At 35.1% G+C, this 22,749-nt stretch overlaps 1 protein-coding gene and 1 long non-coding RNA gene across 7 annotated transcripts in view; both read right to left on the bottom strand.

Annotated features, from left to right (window-relative positions):
• LOC149409707 (lysophosphatidylserine lipase ABHD12) overlaps positions 1-21,283 on the bottom strand; it is a 53,469-nt gene extending 32,186 nt beyond the window's left edge. The window contains exons 1-4 of one of the 6 annotated variants that reach the window (XM_089649510.1): positions 12,084-12,228; positions 5,553-5,687; positions 2,766-2,809; positions 984-1,102 (exon numbers count right to left, since the gene is read on the bottom strand). In XM_089649510.1, coding sequence (XP_089505636.1) covers positions 984-1,102; positions 2,766-2,785 — 139 coding nt within the window. In that variant the 5' untranslated portion in view covers positions 2,786-2,809; positions 5,553-5,687; positions 12,084-12,228. Of the gene's footprint in view, positions 1-983; positions 1,103-2,765; positions 2,810-5,552; positions 5,688-12,083; positions 12,229-21,153 lie in introns of those variants that run through there. The other 5 variants (XM_089649506.1, XM_089649508.1, XM_089649507.1 and 2 more) reach the window with 5 other exon arrangements.
• LOC149409708 (uncharacterized) lies at positions 15,761-17,887 on the bottom strand. Its single transcript, XR_016305127.1, has 2 exons — positions 17,774-17,887; positions 15,761-16,797 (listed from the first exon to the last, which is right to left on the bottom strand). It is a non-coding gene; the product is annotated as an uncharacterized LOC149409708 (long non-coding RNA).
• Positions 21,284-22,749: the final 1,466 nt, after the last annotated feature.

Here is a 22,749-nt window from a genome sequence, read left to right as displayed (position 1 = left end):
AACTAGTTGTAGAAGTGTCCCGTTCGCATGTGACAAACTTAATGAACACAGGAATGAGTCGTAGAAGTTACCCATTCTCATGTGATAAACTTAATTAAAATAGGAACGAGTCGTAGAAGTGACCAGTTCTTATGCGACAAACTTAATGAGTACATGAACGATTCGTAGAAGTAACCAGTTCTTATGCGACAAACTTAATGAACACAGGAACTAGTCATTTAAGTGACTCGCTTCCATGTGACTAACTTATATTGAGCTCAGGAATCAGTTGTAGAAGAGACCATCATGTGACACATTTAATGAACACAGGAATAAGCCGTTGAAGTGACCCGTTCTCATGTGATAAACTTAATGTACATACGAACGCGTCGTAGCAGTGACCAGTTCTTATGTGAAAAACTTAATGAACACATGAACGAGTCGTATTAACATGAACGTACCTGTTTTCACGTGACAGACTTAAGGAACGAACAAGTTATAGAAGTGAACAGTTCTTATGTGACAAACTTAATAAACACAGGAACGAGTCAGTGAAGTGACCCGTTTTTTGTGACAAAATTAATGAACACAGGAATGAGTAGTAGAAGTGACCTGTTTTCACGTAACAAACTTAATGAACACAAGAAGGATTCGTAAAAGTGATCTGTTCTCGTGTGACAAACTTCTCATCTCAACCGCTTAAAAATATTTGCTGTATAGTTAATGTATTCTGACTTTGCACCCGTGCCGAGGGGATCAACGACACAGGTTCCTCGGAGTATCATCTGTTAAAATATATCAAATGGAATGCCCCTTTTGCACAGAGTCGAGGAATGTTTTTCCAGTATTTTTCCAGACCAGAGGTGGCTGCCAAATTCCAAAGTAAAGCGAACTAAAAAGCTTCCATTTCCCTTGCATTATTTTCGGAACTCCAAATTCGTGGAATGGTTTTACTTACGTGCCCCTCGGGGATCTTTTTATTATTTAGAATTAGATAAACTTACGGAAGGTCAAGAAGACAAAGAATCTCTGGATGCTCGCAGAGCTCTTGAAGATGAGAGGTCCTACTCCAAAGAATAAGATGAACACGATTGCCATGACGATCGAATGTCCCAGGCACGCTCTGAAATCAAATTATTATTTAATCATCGAAAACAATATTAACAACTCTGAAACGAAAGAAGTAAAACAGAAAAAGATTCAGTCCCATCTAGGAATTGAACCCAGGACCCCTTCCTTGCCGGGGAAGTGTTTCGATCACTGAGCTAACTCAACCATATCTGTTTACATAATGTTTTACTTAATAATACTTAGACTACCAACATTAAGTTCATATTATTAAGTAATATTTTTTAGCTGCTCTACGTTTTTTTTTTTTAAATTTATGTGTACACCGCACACGTGGGGAGGGGAAGGTGGGAGAGTACCTGGCTATTCAGATCTGGTCACCAAACACGGCTAAAGCCATTCCAAGCAATGCTTCAATTCTGAGAGTATCTACCACTCTGGAACATGCCGCAAATATGGTCTCTATTAATTGTGAAACAACGCAAATTAATCAAATAAAATTGATTGGCGCATGCCGGGATTTGAACCCGCGATCTCCAGTTTAATAGGATAGCTACCAATCAATCAATCAATCATGAATGCCGTCATTTGCTCCCTGATATATCTCTACACGAGGGAGTGGCTCTAGCCTGCAGACTTCCCTTTGGGTATGCTCGGAATGAGCCATACACGGGTCAGAAGGGATTCCTGGATGGTTTGAAAACTCGGTCATCATAGAAAGCAATAATTTCTATGTTCCCGATGGTTATCTCCTTCACAAACAGCATAGACTGTTCTCTCTCCCAGTCAGAAGGACTAACTAATTGTCAATGGTTTTGCCTGTGGGCAGAGCAATCTTGCTGTTAAACAGAATCAATTCGGTTATCGACATTTTTAGCATCAATACTGCCTTTAAAAGGCAAGCTCTTTCATCACTAGTATATTTGATATATCCACTGTCTATATTTATGTAAGAATTTTCCTTAACCTTTCCTTATCTGTGGTATGTATTTACTACACATTGCTTCTAATAACTTTAATAACTCTATAAATATAATAAATTCTGGGTTCAGATTTTAGGTATTCCTCCGTTATACATTTATGCACTGAATTAAAAAATAATATATTACATAGTTTTCAAATTCAATTAAAAATCAGAGTTTTTTGTTAAAAATCGGGAACAAATACACTAATACAATCAACCGTGTGATACTAATACGCGAAGAGTGTGCGAGGAAATGACACGCTATTGATGTCCCGCTTTAATTCGCTATGCAGGAACATGAGACATCCACACTTCTGCAGTTGTAGTTTTTGATTTAGACCATCGATACCTACGACCACACAGCTGTGTTTGTGCCAGCCACAAGCCGCTAGCCAGTTGGCCGCGAACCGTCGTTAGATGTGGACCCCTCGCACTTTTCTTTAGCATCTGCCGATGGTTTTTTCATGTTTTCAGCAATTAAATTACAATTATTATCACTTTTGATATAAAATATAATAAACATAATCGAATAGCTATGAATATTCATATTTTTCCGATATTAAATCGCTTATTTTGAGATGTGTATTGACTACACAGCACCGGAACGCGTATATTTTTTTAGCACAGTAAGGGAAAGGTTAAAAGCACATTAAAATGAACAATTTTGTAATGACTTTAAAATTAATAAATAAATTGAAATGCATTTTTCTATGGATGTATATATATGAATTCCTAATTAATAATCGATAAATACCTTCTAATAAACTTCGACATATCCCAGATTCTTTAGAGAGCTGACTGAAATAAGTATTTTCAAAATTAATCACATAATCAGCCAATGAAAATTAAATATAAGGAAATGTATTAATTTTGGTGTTGTATTTTCGATTTATGGTTTTAGTTGTTCAAATTGTATTTGTAATATTTTCACGAGAATTGATCACTAGCACAGATATTCAAGTTAATAGACGAGCCCGGGAGGCGGCGTGACCATTCCACTTTCGGTGATTTGTCAATATGTCACGAAGCTGACGCATTATAATATCACCATTCCGTATTCGAAAATAAAATCTGCTTATGAATTACTAGTTATTTGTATAATGGCGCACAATTTTCTGGCTGCGTAAAAAAGTTATCTACAAACACAAAAAGGGTAAACAAAAGTTTGGGCTTGAATCCAAATTTTTTTTATTTCGCTACACTATTTAGTTAGACACTTTTACAAATAAGCTATAATTTACCTCACTCAATTTTAGGGTTGCTACGCCAGGCAATTCATATAAGAAGGAACTTTCAGATCCTGCGCAGAAAAGTCCCACAATGGACAGCGCTGCAAATTTTTGCATTACTTTAGCGAACTTTAATTTTCTGTGCATGGTCTTGTTATTTCAATGTACGCTCTTCAGTGGTTAATGTAGGACTGATGTCATTGTTTATTCAAAACATTCGAGAATCTTCCTATGTTCATGTGGTTTGCCTTCAGCTCATTGAAATGATACCCAGATTTCATGTTAGGCAAATCTATCAATTTGAATATCTATGATGGAAGATAATATTAATAAATATAAACGAAACATGAAACAGAACAAGACACAGAAAAAAATTGTAGCGGTTGCAACTGGGGATCAATCCAAGGACCTCTATCTTACTGGGAAAACACCACTGAGCTGTTGAGATATATTCTATAATTTTTATCGATCTCATATTTCAATTTAAAAATTACCAATATTATCTTCAATTTATCAATTCCCATATTATTTTGGTTGCTATCTTTTTTGTTTGATTGTAAATTTGTTTGTGTTTCCGGTTCAAAATGGTGGCCGTTTTAATGTTTCAGAATAGATTATTTTTTTAAATGTGAAATAGTTGTTTTTGTTCGCATTTCTTCAATATCATGGTACCTACCTATATGTAGTCCCGTTTCTTGGACAAATTCCTTCGAATCACAGTCCTTCCCGAACATGAAGTCACGACCACCATCCTACAAATTACCTAACAATCAACCAACACTAACATCAAGCTACTTTACAATCAAGACATACACAGCCACAATACAATAAAATCTCTTAACTATATTGCCTACACACTCTATAACTCTCTTCCAGATATGTATAAAAACAGCCAGCATAATCCAAAAATTCAAAGTAAGGCTTTAAAAGAATATTTTTTTAAAACATATAAAAACGAAAATACGTAATTCTTGGTGTGTTGTACTTTGTTTTGTTTCTTTCTCTCTCCTTTGCTATCCCCTGTATTTGTAATCGAGCATAATCTATTTTCACCAATGTATTAGTGGGTAAGTACCTTCTTCTAAATTCTTACCTTGGGTCTGTGCTTATGTGTGTATCCCTGTCTGTTTCCTTTATTGTTTCTTCTTGTTTGTTCTACTTAATCTCCCTTTTTCTATTTGTGTACTGTTTCGTATGTGAAACTTATAATTATAATATTTTTCTATTTTTGTATTGTTTCGTATGTGAAACTTATAAATTTTTTGTTCAGAACAAAGACTTTATTGTAGGAAAAGTAATAAATAAGAAATAAACAGTTATATAAAACAATATATCTAATTATTCTAGCAGGAAAGGAAACACGGTACGTTATATCGGACTATATTAAAACATCTTCAAGGTACTCTTTAACCCACTGAAAGCGACGAAACATCTCAATCATCAGTTATAGCTGATTGATACTAGGGCTTGATCTGGATACCTGCTCGTTCAAGGCCTTGCGTCCGCTTATATAGGCCATCCGTGGTACATCGTTCGGTATGTAACAGGAGGGTTGGCCACAGATTGGTGAACTTTGTGCTGTGTGACCAGTACGAGATCTATAATTTCATGCGTTCGTAGATAGAAATGCCGTAATAGGTGTGAGCGAGAAAATAATCGGGGTCGCGTGGTTTCGTCCAGTTACAATAAGAGAAAATCAAAAGCAATCTTTTTTTGACGCATGGTCTACTTTTCACAGAACTATTAACTATGGGACATCTATTGACTTTTCTACAAACATAGAATTTATGCAATTCATTGGATTAACTTTTGAAGGTTATTTTTTTTTACAAATTTTCTCAATGTTTTGCAATTTATCTATCACAGAGGTTAAAGTCTATATCTATTGTTGCTGTAGAACTATCTAATATGATTATATTCGATATAAGTCAAGACTAATTAACAATTTCACAAGAGTTATCTGATAACCTTTAGCAGCTCACAAGCCAGTAAAACTGATTATCAGCTCAAGAAAGAATTTCACTTCTGGCGTTTATTTTTTCAGTGTGTGTGCCCATTACAAAAGAAAAAGTAGTTGAGTAATTATAATTAGTATAAAGAAGAAATTCTGTTTATTTGGAAGATGACAGGCCCTGAGGAAAATATTTAAAAAAAAAATGAAAAAAAGTCTGTATGAAATGGGATTAAACAAAATGAATGTGTGTCACAATTCACAGTAGAGTCCTGTGGCGTTTTATCCTCTCTGCCTACCCCTGCGGATGAATGACATGATGGTTAATTAGTTCAAAATAAAACGGTAAATATGTACTTACATTTCCATCGCATAAAAAACTACAATCACAAATATTAAATACAAAAATGTACTGTATTTTGTCACTGCCATTTTTCAATGACTTACTTTCACTATAAACACTTAAACTAATAACTCTTGGTTCCCTCTAGATGCACTAAAAACAACAAAAGAACATTGAATTAATTCATTTTTACACTAGTAACCAAATTCTTGTAGAAATATTACGAAATTTAAGATTCAAACGAAGATTTAAACAACAAATGACATTTTTGACATAAATAAATTTTTCTATCGATTTACATGCTTTAAACTAACTAACCATTATACCATTTCACAGAAGGTGTAGGCAAAGAGGACGGACCGCCAAACAACTCGGTCTTGGCACACACTTCTTGCCTCATTCACATTCATACATCGTCTCATACATACTCTTCTATTATTCTGACTCTTGACATGGCCCGTCTCATGCAGGATGTATGCATGGCAGATCTCCACATTTCTCACACGATCATACAAGTTTTTACCACACATACGCCTCAGGGATCTCATTTCTTTCAACAGTATTCAGTCTAGTTTCATCCTTCCTCTGTCAGTTCCATGCCTCAATGCCTTACACCAGGATAGGTATCAGCTAGCTTCGCTTCTTTGGACAATTTTTTGTGAGCATCAACCGCGTTCAGTCCTCCATTAAAGTTGAATTTAGTGAATGTAAAACAATTTATATCTTTAAAGTGTTTACAAGAATTTGGCTACTAGCGTGGAGGGTCATTAACCCTGAAAAGCAATCAATACAAAAAACAAACATACATTGTACCTGAGTATAAAAATGTCTGTAGTAACGATTATTTAAAATAAGCAAAAAATAAACAGTTTTATAAGCAAATTAATATTAATAATTTTTAGCTTACTTCGTAAAAAAAAAACGTGACTTTTATAAATTATAAATTTCATTTTATGTGGTTAATAATTTTATATTTTTGATGTATTTACATAACTAAGTAACTAATTAAATGAAGTATACTCGTAACAAAAAAATTCAAATGTTGATTCAAAGTTAATTGGTTAAGGCGAAATACGAAATGCGATAGACTGCGAAGTAAAATTTGATCGCTTCGAAATAATAAAGATGCTTTCTTTAAATACTGTTAATAGAACACATTTTTATAAGCCCAGAAAAAAAATAAAGAATAAGGGACTTTAAAAACTGCTTTAGAGTGCAAAATCTCATTCTTACGAACCCGTTTTCGGTAATGGGTTTATTGTATAATGTGGCAAATTAAGTTTGTTATAAAATGATCAGAAAACATTTAAATATTTGTGCCTGAACTTCGCAAAATAAAATAAAAAACGCTTTTTGGCTATGTTTTTTTTTTGGGTAAATCAAATTTTGCATAGCTGATGTTCAGCAGGAATTTCAACCTTATTGCCATCTATAGGGTTTTACAATAAGAGGTGTTATTTTGAATATTAATTAAGGAATTAATGATTTTTTATGGCCGGAATTGGATGGTATTGATCTGGACAACGTTTACTTTCAACAAGACGGCGCTACGTGCCACACAAGCAACGAAACCATTGATCTTTTACGGGAAAAGTTTCCAGATCGTGTTATCTCTCGAAGAGGTGATCACAATTGGCCACCGAGATCTTGTGATTTAACACCTTGCGACTTCTTTCTTTGGGGCCACGTGAAAGAGAAGGTCTACGCCAACAGCCCAGCGTCGATTCAAGACCTCAAAGATGGAATTCGTGAGGCTATCGCAGACATAAGGCAGCCACTTTGCGATTTGGTTATGGAAAATTTCATGAAAAGGATATGGTCCTGTAGGCGTGGTCGTGGTGGTCATTTGACTGATGTTATTTTTCACTATTAACGGCATACCTTCCTCTTTATAATGAAATAAACATTCGATCATTTATATTAAAAAATGGCATTTTTCTTTGAATATCAAAATTACAAAATTGCTTATTTTATAAGGCTTTTATGTTTTATGTTGATAATACTAATTTGTTCATACATTTATTTTTACTTGCTTATTATATAAGGCTTTTATGCTGCTATTTAAACTTTTCTGCAATGTAACCAATTTATGTAATTATGTACCGTTTAAATTGTATCTTATGAGTGTATAAATGTTGTCTCTATGTCCCTGCTGACAAACTACATAAGTAGTTTAGCGGGTTTAAATGTGAATAAATAAAAAAAAAATAAAAAAACACATAATTGGAAAACCCTGTACATAAGGAATGTTATTGTTATTAACCCGATTCCGAATGTTACACAACTTGTTGCATCTTGTTGAGACAAGGAAAATGGTAGATGCTCTCAGTATCACCCTTGTGAAAGACAGCCATTCACAATCAACGGTTTGTTAGACACAGAAAACACTATGTGAGCACACACAACTGACCTGTACTAACTATAATTTGAGACTAGTCAACTATGAGTGTTAAAAGTACTGAACTAAATACATAAAATGTTGTTCTTTAAGAGTTATCAACGTGAAGTTTGATATTTACAAAAATAAATTTAATAATAAAACAATCAATTACTGCAAAACAAAATAATAATTACTATCAAGTAGTACAGATTGACATGCATAACTGTGCGGAAATGTTACAACTACGGATATATTGGGGTTGTCAGTGCAAAAAAACATCTAATAACAAAGATAATAAACATTTTTGCAATTAAATAAAACAGTACTATAAACAAATTACAATCAATTTTGACCTGAATTTTAGAATATTCAATTAAAATTTTATGATTTAAGATAAAACCACTGGAGCGATTGGTTGTATATATTATTTATCACATTATTTAAATAATATCAATTCTCAAAATATACTGCGGATAACAAATTATTATAAGCAATAATTAGTCGCCTGAAATATCCGGGAATTGAACCCGCACCTTCTAATGTCCGGTCAGGTGCTCTGAAACCACTGAGCTAAGCCAAATAATTCAATATGTACTAGTACTTCAATCAACAATTACTGCTTATTATATTTTTTCACCTGTAAACAACCAACTTTATTTTTGTAGGAAAGGCTTTGTTAGTGTTAAATTTCTCACTAGATGGCGTCGAGACAAATTATATCTACATTTGTTGGTGAACTATTTTGACTTGTCAAATATTATTATTTTTTTATAATGATAAAGTAATGTTTATAAGATAAGGTTTTTTTTATTCATAGCACAAAGGATAACAAATTAGTATAAAAACAATAATTGGTCGCTTACTGCGGTTTAAAGCCAATGAATCCACCTAGATTTCGCTGTTTATTCCATATTTTTAGGTTCTATAAATTTGGCACTTTATGACAAGCAATAATCGCTCAAAACATTTTTGCGAAATTGCCGTAGTATGCCAAAAATCGCTCAAGTGGATAATACAATATTATGTTTGTTACTTTCATCACAAAATGAAACAACATAATTTCATTGTACGTGCGCATGATTGTGACATTTTCAAGATTGGAACTGATTAAGTGTTAACACACTTTAGGCGGGTGAAAAATAGGATCCGTTTGAAAAAATTCATTCCGTTTTAAATTGCTATAACATTGAAAATAATTCATATCAAGTACTATCTCGGTAATCCGCTGCTAGATTATCTGACAACTTCTATAATTCGCCGTTTTTTTACTAGTCGAAAGCACAAAATCAAGCTTTATAATTCACCAGTATTCGTATGTCGAATTCAATAGTCGACATTATTCAAATTGTGTCAAAAGTTAAAGTTACATAAGTCAAAGTGTCATAAGTCAGAGCATAATAAGTCAAAGAGTCATAAGTGAAAGTGTCATAAGTCAGAGTGTCATAAGTCAATGTGCAATAAGTCAAAGTGTCCTAAGTTTATTTATTTCTTAATATTTTTTTACAACTGTTGAAAAGAATGTGACCTTACTGGGGTACTCCATTCTAAGGTCACATTGTACATAATTATTTGTTTGAATTATTAATTTAGTCAAGTTTTTTATTGTGTTAATTTTTAATCCCAATTATTCGCGGAAAAAAAACGGAAAACTTGTTGAATTCCGTTGCATGCAAAGGCTTTTTAAAAAAGCAACACTTGATTTCAACTTAAATATCTAATGGAGACAACTATTTAAGTCGGTGGTTTAAGTAAACATGCAAAAACAGGTTTTCAGAATGTTAGTTTGAGTTATTTTAATAATTTATGCTTATTTCCTAACCTTCAAACTTAACTTTGATTGACAAAAATTGAACTTTAATGTTAGTGTGCAGCGGAATTCGTAAAGTTTATAAAAAAACTATGCATTATCTACATAATTTCGGTAATTATTCGAATTCGATGGCCACGCTTAATGCGTTTTTTTTAATAAAACCTTTTGAACTACTCATCCCAGATAAATTATCTGGAAAAATAAGCAATATCGAGTCAAATATCGTTAGAAATCAAAATGGCGCGTTTTCCGCTAAATCCCGCTTTTTCCCTGTTCAGTGTTGCCAACTGCTGGGCTGCTGGGTACCATTTGTATTTTGTACACACAGCGACACATCACTTGAAAAATGGAAGTGGACGGTGCGAATTGAATAGCGTATAGAGAGAGAAAGGTCAGAGTTTAGCGGGATGTATTCTAAAGCGGGCGGCGAGCAAAAAGAGACAACGCATGCACAGGCCTTATGCAAAGCGCTTTGTTATATTTATAACCCTTGCTACTTTCATAGTATTTAACATCACGATGGTCATCTGGACTAGGTAAAGTAGGGGTGAAAGTAAAATGAGTACTGCGCAAAAAGGGCAATGTGATCGTAATAGCATTAGTTTTAACACCAAGTTTGTTTTGCGCAGTTTTTGCGTGGTGGCACGTTTGTCGAAGATGGGAGTCGGCGGGGTGCGTACGCGGTTGCCGTAACAACAGCCTTGCCTTGCTGCAGCGGCGGCGTACGGGAATTGCCATGACGACCCGCCTCATACGTAGGGCTGCCACCTCTCGGGGTTTGCATGGTGCATGTCCGGGCTACAGGTTTAACATCGATATCTCCGGGTCAGACCGGGCGGTGGCAGTGAAGCGACAGACGACTGTCTGACTCGTGACTGTCTGACTGAGTGAATGCACGATGAATTTTACGGTGCCAAAATAATGAGAAACATGAAGTTTTTGAGGCCTTCTGATCAGGATCAATTAAAAAAGAAAGCCGATGAGGTTTACAGGAGAACTCTTGAATACATACAGAAAAATTATGATTTTGAGGATTCTGTGTTCAAAATCTTCAGTGAGTTGCGAAGATACTATGGAAGCTGTCGAATCACTCGGTTTGAAAAATGTCGACGAAGATAAACTTTACGACGAGACCCGAAAATTAAACCAATTATTTCCTCAGTTCGTACAATCTAGTGATTCAACATTGCCTGTTGATTTAGGATGGGTTCAGTTATTCAAGTTCACCTCAACGTTCACCGAACTGCCAAAAATAATTGTAAAAAAAAATTCAATCCCTATAAGCAATGCTTTTGTTGAACGCGTCATTTCTTTAGTGAGAAATTTGCGGACAGACGAGCGAAACTGCGTGTCAGTGGACATGGTGAAGGCAGAGTTAATTGAGAAGATTAATTACAATATGAATTGCCAAGAAATTTTGAAGTTTTTGAAGAAACCTGAAAAGATGCTTAAACAATCCCTTCAGAATGAAAAATATAGTTTTAAGTGTTAAGCTGGTCCAAGTCAGCTTAGCACTAGCTAGGTAATTTATATTTAAAAAAACATTACCAATGGTAATTTAGCATGACCTTAATTGCGTTAATTAAATAATTCATACTAAAAAAGTTTTATTTTAATAAAAAAAACTATATTTCTAAAATCTACGGGTCTACTGTTTTCGAAAGGTGGCAGCCCTACTCATACGTCATCGTCGTCCTGGGACGAAAGAACAACGACTAGTGGGATGTGTCGCATCTATTTTAAGGTGCAGGCCGTGCAGGGTATCGATTGTCCAAGGCCGCTAGCAATAGTAGCAATGGCCGTCGAAAGTACATATTAATCGACATTATTATTCAATTGTGTTATTTATACTGGCTGGTAGAGAAAAAAATCTCTGTTTCATGTCTCTAATATTGTAAAAAAAATTACGCGCCATTGTTTTTATTATTCGTATGAAGTCGGCTATGATCTAGGCACTTGTGAAAAATCAATAATACCAATTGACAAAAATTATTTGAAATGGCTGTCATCCCAAATGACAAAAGCGAATTTTCATTTTACGGAATTAAAATTTAAAACGCTAAAATAAAAAAAAATCCCAAATGCAGTCAGTTTCCTTTTAAAAAAAATTCGTAAGAAGCGTAACCAGCGATCCCGAATATTTATCCGAATTAAACGCTTGGTAAACTCAAATTAAAAATAAAATTGGACCAACAGGTAATGAAATCTAAAGTAACCGATGCATTTGAATACATATATCTGTTAGTTATCTCTAATAATTTTAACATACGGTATAGATCTGTTGATTAAAGCACCAAACATTGGGGCATAGTCCATTAAAAATACTGATTAATAACAATATCATAAATAAACCACTCACCCTGATAAAAACCACTCACTATATATAATAAAAACGAACACCAATAGATCGTCAGACTTGATAAATAAAAAATAAATCACTCACGCAGGCGCATAAATAAACCCATATCAAAATAAACCTTGCGCAGACGTCAAACAACTGTCAATTTTTTCTGTCAAAAATGTTCCATTCCAAAATAGCACTGTCTGCATTTTGCCATAGAAATCTGCATAATAAATAATGCTGCAGTTTTAAAAGAGCGTATGATGCTATCACATTCAAAAATATATTATGGTAATATGACAAGAAACACGGAATCTGAAAATATATATAATAAAGACTCACATGTGGCTAAGCCATTGAATATATTTGTTGTGCTTAAGGCGATGCCATACGTAGTAATGCAAAATCATGTGTTTTTGGTTTGAAAATTTGGTCGCCTAGAAATGTTTCAGATGCTTTAATTAAACACTGCGAGGGGTAAAATTCGGTTTATGGGAGTCACTCGAATAACCGAAATTGAACTTGATTTAGACTAATTTAGGGCTGGGGAAGCCGAATCTGTAAGAATTAGGTGGGGGTCGGCACTATTAACTGAGTTATAGGGTTTTGAAATTTCGTACGCGATACATAGAAACCATGGTTTATTTATCAATTATGACATAAGAAAATCAAATTAGTGACGATTTATTAATCCGGGAATACACATGCCTGTAGCTGGCACACTTGCATGCAAGCTCCTTGCACATGCCAGCTACTATCATGTGTATACGCTAACTTGCATGCCTGTACCTGCCTTGCAAGTAGATTGCACAACATTTGATTTACTGGCATGCAAGTTGAGGGAGGGGACGAGGGGGGCTATGAAACCGGCATGTGTGAACGTCGCGACAGGTACGGGCATGCCAGTAGCTCAGTCTCTCGTTAAATTAGCCACACATTGTACTGCCAATTGCAATACGGTGATATTTAATTCACTTCGAATGTTTTCCATTGCCAAAAAGCTTGAGACTACTCAGTCTCAGAGTGATTTGAGACACGTACTGTCTAGTGACTGGCATGTGTATACGTCTTGCAAATACAGGTATGCAAGGACGCAACTTGCATGCAAGTTTAACTTGCATGTGTATTCTCATTGCGCCAGTAACTTGTACATCCCATTAACATGCATGCAAGCTACTGTTCCATTTTACAGGCATGTGTATCGCCGCCTTTAGTCTCACATTTCAGAAGTGCCAACCAAAAAATAAAAAGTGTTGCCATATAATAATAATATTTTTTTACAAAATAGGTTAGGTTTTTAGTTTGGGTTAGAGTAGGCAGAAGAACATGGGAAAAAGGTATTAGAATTAAATCACAAACCAGTCTATACAAACCTAGCGTAGCCCACAAACTATTTGAAAACTGGGATGTAACTCTAAAGGGGACGCGAGCAGGCGTTATTAAAGGGGCAATTTTTTGTAACAGGAAATAACATGGAAAAAAGGTATTAGAATCAAATCACAAACCAGTCTATACAAACCTAGCGTAGCCCACAAACTACTTGAAAACTGGGATATAACTCTAAAGGGGACGCGAGTGGGCGTTATTAAAGGGTCATTTTTTTGTTATAGAAAATCACAGTTAGGTTAGGTTATATATATATAAATTTAATATTTACAAGATTTTAAATAATAAACTACAAATCTGGCAAATGATATTTAATTTTCTGAATCGTCCATGCATTGATATTATTATTATATGGCAACACTTTTTATTTTTTGGTTGGCACTTCTGAAATGTGAGACTAATAAATAGTCACTAATTTGATTTTCTTATGTGTCATAATTGATAAATAAAACATGGTTCCTATGTATCGCGTACGAAATTTCAAAACCCTATAACTCAGTTAATAGTGCCGACCCCCACCTAATTCTTACAGATTCGGATTCCCCAGCCCTAAATTAGTCTAAATCAAGTTCAATTTCGGTTATTCGAGTGACTCCCATAAACCGAATTTTTTCCCACTGCGAGTAGAATACATCTTGGCCTTTGAAATAATCGAGTATTTTTTAGATAAGTGTTTTTATAAGTCCAGAAAAAAATAATGTATAGGCCTATGAAAACTGCTTTAAAGTTCAAAATCTCCTACTTACGAACCCATTTTCGGTTATGATTTTATTTTATAATGTGGCAAATTAAGTTATTTATAAAATGATCGGAAAAAATATTTAATATTTATGCCTGAACATCCACAAAATAAAATAAAAGGCACTTTTTGGCCTTGTTTTTTTCTTGTATAAATCAAAACAGGCGGATGATGTTAAGCGGGAATTTAAACCTTATCGCCATCTACGTAAGGGTTGTTATTGATAGCGGCTCAATTTAAAATATTACACGACGTAGTGCATCGCCTTAATTGAAAATTTATTTATTTTTGGGTTTTCACATATATATTGTACAATCAATGTGTCTAAAGGACGTGTGGGATTGCACTAACCTCCCCACATCCTGGAATAAGAAACATTATTTATTTTTTCGAAGAAAACTTCTTCCGAAAGCTTATCACTTTGTGATGTCATTATTTATTATATTAAAACACAAATAACTTTGTTTACATCACTTTAATATATATAACCTCTACATGTTTCATTAAAAAAGTTCACCTCATCAGGAGCAAGTAGAGTATATGCTTACTCCTGATGAGGTGAACTTTGTTCATGAAGCATATAGAGGTTATATATACTAAAGTGATGTAAACAAAGTTATTTATGTTTTAATATAATAAATATTATTTTTATTATAAATCGCCAGTGCACCACTGTTGAGATTGGCAGCCACCTCTAGTCTGGAGTACCAAAATACCTGAAAAAAACCCATTTTATATATTCCCCTATTTTGCATTGCAATTGCAAACTGATTGCAAAATTCAGAGCACAGGCGGCAGGTAGGTACGCTGTCCTTGTTCTACCAGTATCACAATGGAAGATGCTCCGAGGAACTAGCGTCATTGATCCTTTCGGCACTGGTGTATAGTCGAGAACACGCCAAACGCGCGCCCTACATATGTACACGGTTGACATTTGTCACATGAGAACGGGTTGTTGCTGCGACTCGTTCTTGAGTTCAACAGCACGGCTGTGGAACGATTTGCCGGTATTATGTCTCTACCCATTAAATTATTTAATTGCCACCTTGATGTCGTTTTTCATTGAGATTTGATGAGAGCAAAATGAGGTTTTTAAGCTTCAATAAGTTAATCCTAATAAATTGAATTTAAAATAATAATTTCAGTGGTGTCTCTGTGTAACTCGGGTTCAATGAACACCTGGGATTTGAGTAGATTTAAAAAATTGGCATTGATTGTGGGAAGGATTCAAACAAAACTAGGTACCAAAATAATTTTCAATTTATGAATAATTCTATATATTTTTTTTTTTTTTTTAAAAGAAAGACAAACATTCCCGAGTTACGAATAACCCAACAATGTTTGAAAATCTTCTACTACCACCACAGAAAGCCGAAAATGTTGCTTGTGTTGTGATGGAGGACTTAGCCAGCCGAGGAATCGAACACGCGACGCTCGGGTGAGACCCAAGCGCTATGCCCACTCAACCACTAACCATAAAAAATATGTATTTATTTTGTTCTAAGTTTTTAGCTATTAAAGCTATCAGTAAGCTATCAAAAATTTTACAAAAAAAAAATTAAAGCTGACGAATACAAAATAATATTAGTAAAATATGTAACAGTAACATAAAATATTATAGAAACTAGAACAATACTACATATAAGACAAATCACTAAAACTACTTTACCAACGCTACTATAATTTGTACAATTCAACAAAGTGCTGGTATAGATTACGCATTCTATAAATGGAGTCAATAAATATATCAATAGTTGCCCAGATCATGCATCCTATTGGTCAGTGAGTGTGTCTGATAGTTGGTTGTGTATGTATTGCAGAAGAATGTTATATTTTGTCTTGCATTCCTAGTCAGCACATGAAATTTAATAGTGGCAACGATGGCAGAACTGTCAATTAAGTTGTTAATGACTCTGTGTAACACAACCAGGTCTGATATAATTCTCCGGTCAGACAGAGTCATTAGATGCAACTGATTCATCAAACTGAGATAATTAACATCATCAATTGGAATTCTGAGCTTTATATAAAGGGGACCAAATAGGTGAATTATATTCCACTTGACTTCTGACTAATGAAATATAGAGGGTTCTCATACAATCTAAGGACTTAAAATCAGTTAAAGTTCTGCAAAGGAAGCCAAGCATCTTTAAAGCCTTATTAGTTATATAGTTGATGTGTCAAGTCAATGTTAAGTTTTCATCGAATATTACACCCAAGTCACGAATTTGTGACACTGGTATTAATTTAATATTATTTCATGTAAGATATTGTAATTGGAAATATCTTATTGATGAAGTAATCTGCGTTGATAAGGTCGACATCTGTTTGTCCCTTAAGCAACCACGTTGCGTTCAACGCAATGGCAACCACCATTTGATTCTCCGATCTGAAGATATCACAGAGAACCCGGGCATTCTTGGAACGGTCAGCAAGCTTGGCGATGTAGATCTGGTCAGCTTGGCTTTTGTTGGTCCAGTTCTGAAGGTTTTCCGGAGACAGGAGCAGAGGATCTGACATGCTGATGAGGTGGTTCAGACTGCGGTGCCTCTCGGATAAGGAGAGCCCCGTCAGCTGATTGTCTATGGTTCCTCCAAACACCTCCGTCTGAAAAAAAAAACAAAAATAAGAATTACTAAGTAAATAGTGTAGGGAGTGCGGCGAACCAATTGCTCAAGGAGTGAAAACAAGATCTGGAATAGCCACCCAAGCCAAGGTGTGAGCTACTGTTCTCGGGACCGATAACAACCCGAAAAAGTGAGTAGCCTGTTCGTCATTCAGCGGCAGATGATCTGATAAAATTTAAAGTATGTGTTAAGCATGGCACGTACATTGCCAACGGGTACATTTCCTTTATTTTTGCTTCCTTTATTATCCTGGTAGCATCCAGAAATATTATTGGCATTTTCGAAAGAATGACTTCTGCAATTATTAATGCTGATATTAACCGTTTGAGTGCCAAAAAAATTCATACAGTTGCTTGTAAAATGCCACCAAAAAAACATTATTTTTTATGAAACTATATATTTTTTTAAAACCCCATAAATTCTTTGAATTTTCAAGCATTTCGATGATTTTTTCGGTGTTTTATTAAAGAATATTGGTTTAGAATCACGCGGAGGAGGATACCGAAGTCCAGGCGTTTCGAAAAAATGAGAATTTTACGTACAGACGTACGCGCGAATCAGAAAACGACCGACGCAATCGACGGAAATCGACGATCGGCAATCTTCGCTAAAACACGAATCGACGAAAATCGACGATTGGCACCCAAACGGTTAAGTTTCAAAGGTGTCGAAGAATGCTTTCGACATGTCTTCTGATTTGTGACCAGTGTTAGGAACGAAGCATAACAATTATCGACATCAGACAAATAAAATCGGCACAGTAAAGTAAAAAAGTTGGAATTTTAAAGCATGAGGTGTAAAAGTGCATGGATCCCTCACAAAAACCCCCAAGAAAGAGTTCCAAATAAAGAAAGGAGTCATCGCTATCGAGAAAACAAAAAATTACAATAATATGATCACGATCGCTGTTACTGAATAACACCACTTTGTAAACAATTTATGAGATAAATACTTACAAGCCGCTTCTCTCTTTCTCATCATCTTTTCCACGGATTCCACGTAATATAAATCGTGCCAATTTTTTTTGTACAATAAGAGGCAGCCGACGGCGACGATCGCGTGTGCCCTGCCAAAATCGAGAGTAATACCCTACGCTCTTAGGAGAGTACGTCACTGGGTATATTATATTCATATAAAAATATTGGGATCATATTCGGGATCGCTGGCCACGGATAATATGAAATATTTTTTTAATAAAACCTTTTGATTCACCTTAATTACAATCAAAGGAAACTGACTGCATTTGGGAAATTTTTAATTTTAGCATTTTAATATTTAATTACGTAAAATGAAAATTCGCTTTTGTTGTATAGGATGTCAGCCATTTCAAATAATTTCTGTCAATTGGCATTACTGATTCTACATAACTGGCCGACTTCAAGCGGATAAGAAAAACAATGACAATATTAGCAACATGAAACAATGATTTTTTACTTTGAAATGAAAAATGTGAAATAATTAATAATATAATGTAAACAAACCTTTAATCACTTTAATTACTTGAGAGTCGCACTGGTATCCTGATTTTACGTCTGTGATCGACACTCCCTATTTCAGTTTTTCGACATCCATATAAAAGGTTGACAAACATTTCCACATTTTTCACTTTTTTTTTCCCGCCAGATTACATTGTGACTCCTCAACCATTCTAATATAAACCTCCTCCTTTCTAATAATTTCCAAAAAACCCAATATACCAAAAGAACAACAATTACACGACATAATAATATTATTAATAATAACCTAAGGGGCCATTCAAGTATTACGTAAGCAGATTTATTACAATTATTTACCCCCTCTTCCCCCTTGTCATCAAAAGTAAGCAAAGCTCTTACCCCCCCCTCCCATGCTTACGTAAAAATTGGTACCTACATATATGCATTTTTCTGTTGATGTATTCTGTTTTTTTTTATTGATTCATAAGCAGCACTTATAAAATAGACTTAGGATAGAGGACTTTAATGCACATAATATTAATTTAAACAAACTTTATTGACACAGTGGGAATCCCCGAATATGGATTCGGTTTTCAAACATAGACAATGTGTGGGTTGCCAATGTGTAAAAAAAAATAACTACTGCTGAGCAGTGCTGACGTAATCACTATCTCGAACCCCCCACCCCCCCATGTCATCAAAAATAAGCAAAGCAAAGACCCCCCTGCCCCCCTATAGTGCTTACATAATACTTGAACGGCCCCTAACCTATAATAACCTAACCTATAATAACCTAATCTATAATAACCTAACCTATAATAACCCAACCTAACCTAGCCTATATTAACCCAACCTAACCTAGCCTATATTAACCCAACCTAACCTAGCCTATATTAACCCAACCTAAACTAACCTATCCCATAATAACCCACCCTAACCTAACCTAACCTAACCTAACCTAACCTAACCTAACCTAACCTAACCTAACCTAACCTATAATAACACAACACAACCTAACCTAACCTAACTTAACCTATCCAAACCGAACCTAACCATTACCCAACCTAACCTAACCTAACCTAACCTACAATAACCTAACCTACAATAACCTAACCCTTTTTAATATTTCTTTATTTATAAAACATGCCTAAATACCTTTATTTTAGTATTCAAATTAGGCCAAAATAGTTCCTACCTAGTATTTGCATAGAGTAAATGCACAGACATAGGAATTAATAGACGAGAAGATAATGGCGAGGGGTAAAATCAACTGTTGAAGAACGAAGGGAGTGAAGCTGACTGTGATTCGTCAATAAATCAATCTGACAGTAAATAGGCATCTCGCATTATAATATCACCATTTACTTCTTAAAAGTAAAATCTGCTTTTGAATGAATAGACATTTTTACATGGGAGCGCAAATTACTCGCCACGTTATGAACAAATTTGCGAAGTCCAAATTCGGCAAAAAAATTCGGTTCTATTTTCAGACTCGAATATTTCGTTTAAGTATTTAGTTAAGACACTTTTATAAATGTTCATAATTTACTTCCCAGCAACCAACCAGCTTTGTGTTTCGCGTCCAGACGTTTCTCGATGTGATAGTAACAACTGATTCATATTATACGATGTGAATATGCTTAAAATAAAGTAAAATAATGCTTATACAGAGTGTCCGGAAACTCGTAGTACAAGCGGGAAACTGGTGAATCTACATCACATTTGGAGTCGATTTTGTAGTATATTTTTTTTTATTTGAGCTTTCGTTATCGAGTAAATCGAGTTTGAAGTATATTTTTTTTTTTTTTTTTTTTTTTTTAATCAAATTCTTATAAATTATTACTGAAGATCAAAGTACCCAACTAATTAAAACTATTTGAAAGTAAAACAAATGAAGAAACTCGGATTTGAAGCATTATTTTGAAATCACCCTTCATTTAACCCGGTGTAATCATAAAATATTTCTGCTCTGCAGGGTTAAAACATCTGTTATTCAACCCTAAACACCAGAAAAAACTTTAACCCTAAAATAGCCGAAAAATATTTTTTTTTGGTTTTTTTTTTTTTTTTTTGAAAATGCTCAAATCAAAAAACTTTATGTTTTTTTGGGTTCCCCATGTGGTGTAGATTCTCCAGTTTCCCGCTTGTACTACGAGTTTCCGGACACCGTGTATATGGAATGTAATACGACAATTGGGTTTATTCTCTTTTTCACATCTATTTTTACAAGTTTTCATAGCACAAGTCAACATTCTGCCGTGTTATTTCGTAAAATGAACCGATGATGCCTCGACCATAGTTCGCACAAGAATGATGACGTCACGTTTTCAAATTTCACTTGAGGCCATACGCGAGCACAGCCGGCTCCAATGGAACCGGTATGGGGAGTGGGGATAATACGCTTTTAATCACTTAGGGCAGGTCTACTAATATTCATATGTCTATGAGTAAATGGTAAAAATTCTAGCCACTCATATGGTATCAGGAATACCAACAAAAGAAAATAAACAACAGAAATTGTTCCGGCTGTCATTTCGTACAACGAAAGCGAATTTTCATTTTAGGTTTTTAAAAATTAAAATGCTAAAATTAAAAATTTCCCAAATGCAGTCAATTTCGTTTTATAGTAATTAAGGTAAACCAGAGGGTTTTATTTAAAAATATTTCGTATTATCCGTAGCCAGCGATTCCGAATAATTACCAAACTATGCATTATCTAAATAATTTACAACGAATGGTAATTATTTACCCAACGAATATCTTACACCACTATTAAAAATTGTCAGTTGGAAAACTCAAAAAATGAAATTGGACAAACAGGTGATGAAATCAAATGTAACCGATTCAAGTTCAAGCATTTTAAATATTACTGTCATTTATCTCTAAAAACTCTAACTTACGAATAGTTCTGTTGATTACAACAACAAACATTGGGTTATGGACTATTAATTAATTAATTACAATATTATGAACACAAACACCAATAAACCGGCAGACGTCAAACAACTGTCAGCTGTCAGATTGTTGTTCTGTCAAAAATATCCGTTCCAAAATAGCACTGTTTGCATTTTGTCATAGAAATCTACATACCAAACAATACTGCGTTTATTGAAACAGCTTATAGCAGGGCTAAGCGGTTAAATAACCATTGAAGAAGATAATATCAATTCTCAATGAGAAATTAAAAAAGTCGCTACTGGGACTCGAACCCAGAACCTCTCTTGCCGGGACTGATGTCTCTACCAATCGAGCTATTGCCAACTAATTGCATCCAGTGATTTTTATCAATCTCACTCTTCCCTTATTAAATTATTTTTTTACAATAACTCCACACAAGACGCCCTTCCTCAGGGCATATGTCATCTATGGGGATGTGGTGTGAAGGGTCTCCGGAAAGTGGGGTCATTGTGTTCAGGAGTGACGAACGTATAAATCCATCCCTCCCACTGTGGCGCAAAGTGATGTGTTGAGAGAGTCTAGCTGGAGAGGTCGACGGATCTCCCTCAACCGTCCTCTTCCAACCCGACCCACCACGAAATTGGTAGGCAAACATATCCGCCAGCAAGACCTCAACAAACCTCACACCATGATCCTGGACACCACTGTTTAGTCACCAAAGGTGCTGTTGAACGAACTAGCAAAGAATTTGGATGCAAGTGACTGTTCTCTAAACGACCTAAAACAATTATTGAAGAATCACTTAGCTAAATGCTGATATGATGTAAAATTGTACTGTAACTGGAATGAATGTTCTGTTGTACAATAAATAAAAAAAAACTCTAACCAGCTCAGGAATGTGGGCTCCTTTGAATCTAGAGTCAAGTTAGCCTCTCAGAACTTAGGCGTACTGTACAGGGCCCACAGATACTTTAATAGTACACAACTACTGACCCTGTACAAATCGCAAGTGTGCCTCACTGTTGAATTTAGCAGCCACCTCTGGTATGAAACTCCAAAATGCTGGAAAATACCCTTGACCAGTGCAGAAACGGGCGGTCCGTTCGATAATATTCCTCCTATTTATCTAGATTGCGATCTTCTTAGCGAATGCGTCAAGTAAGTATGCTGTCCTTTTTCTACCGGTATTACAAAAAAAGATTCTCTGAGGAACTAGCACCATTGATCCCTTCGGCAACGGTAAATAGTCGGGAAACACGCCAAATGTGCGCCCAACGTATGTACACAATTGACATTTGTCACATAAGAACTGCTCCTTTCTACGACTCGACTGTGGAACGATTTTCCGGTCTCTTTCTTGGTGAGTTCTGGCTTGTTCAATCTAAGGCAGATAAAATCAATCAGGAGATGCTTTCCCTCTGATGGAGCAAAGTCACTCGTAATTTCGTTCGTCGTCTCACGTATGGACTATTGCAATATGTGCATATGCCGGCCATCTCAGAAACAAATCATATTTTTTTTTTTTTAAAGTCGGAGGCGGTTTACTTACGTTCCCCGCGAGCACTTAGGCCATAGGCCCATTGTACTATCTCCCATTT

This window comes from Hesperophylax consimilis, chromosome 30, assembly GCF_061612785.1.
Source record: "Hesperophylax consimilis isolate HC1 chromosome 30, BYU_Hcon_1.0, whole genome shotgun sequence".
Taxonomy (NCBI): Eukaryota; Metazoa; Arthropoda; class Insecta; order Trichoptera; family Limnephilidae; genus Hesperophylax; species Hesperophylax consimilis.
This window is presented reverse-complemented; position numbering and strand designations above follow the sequence as displayed.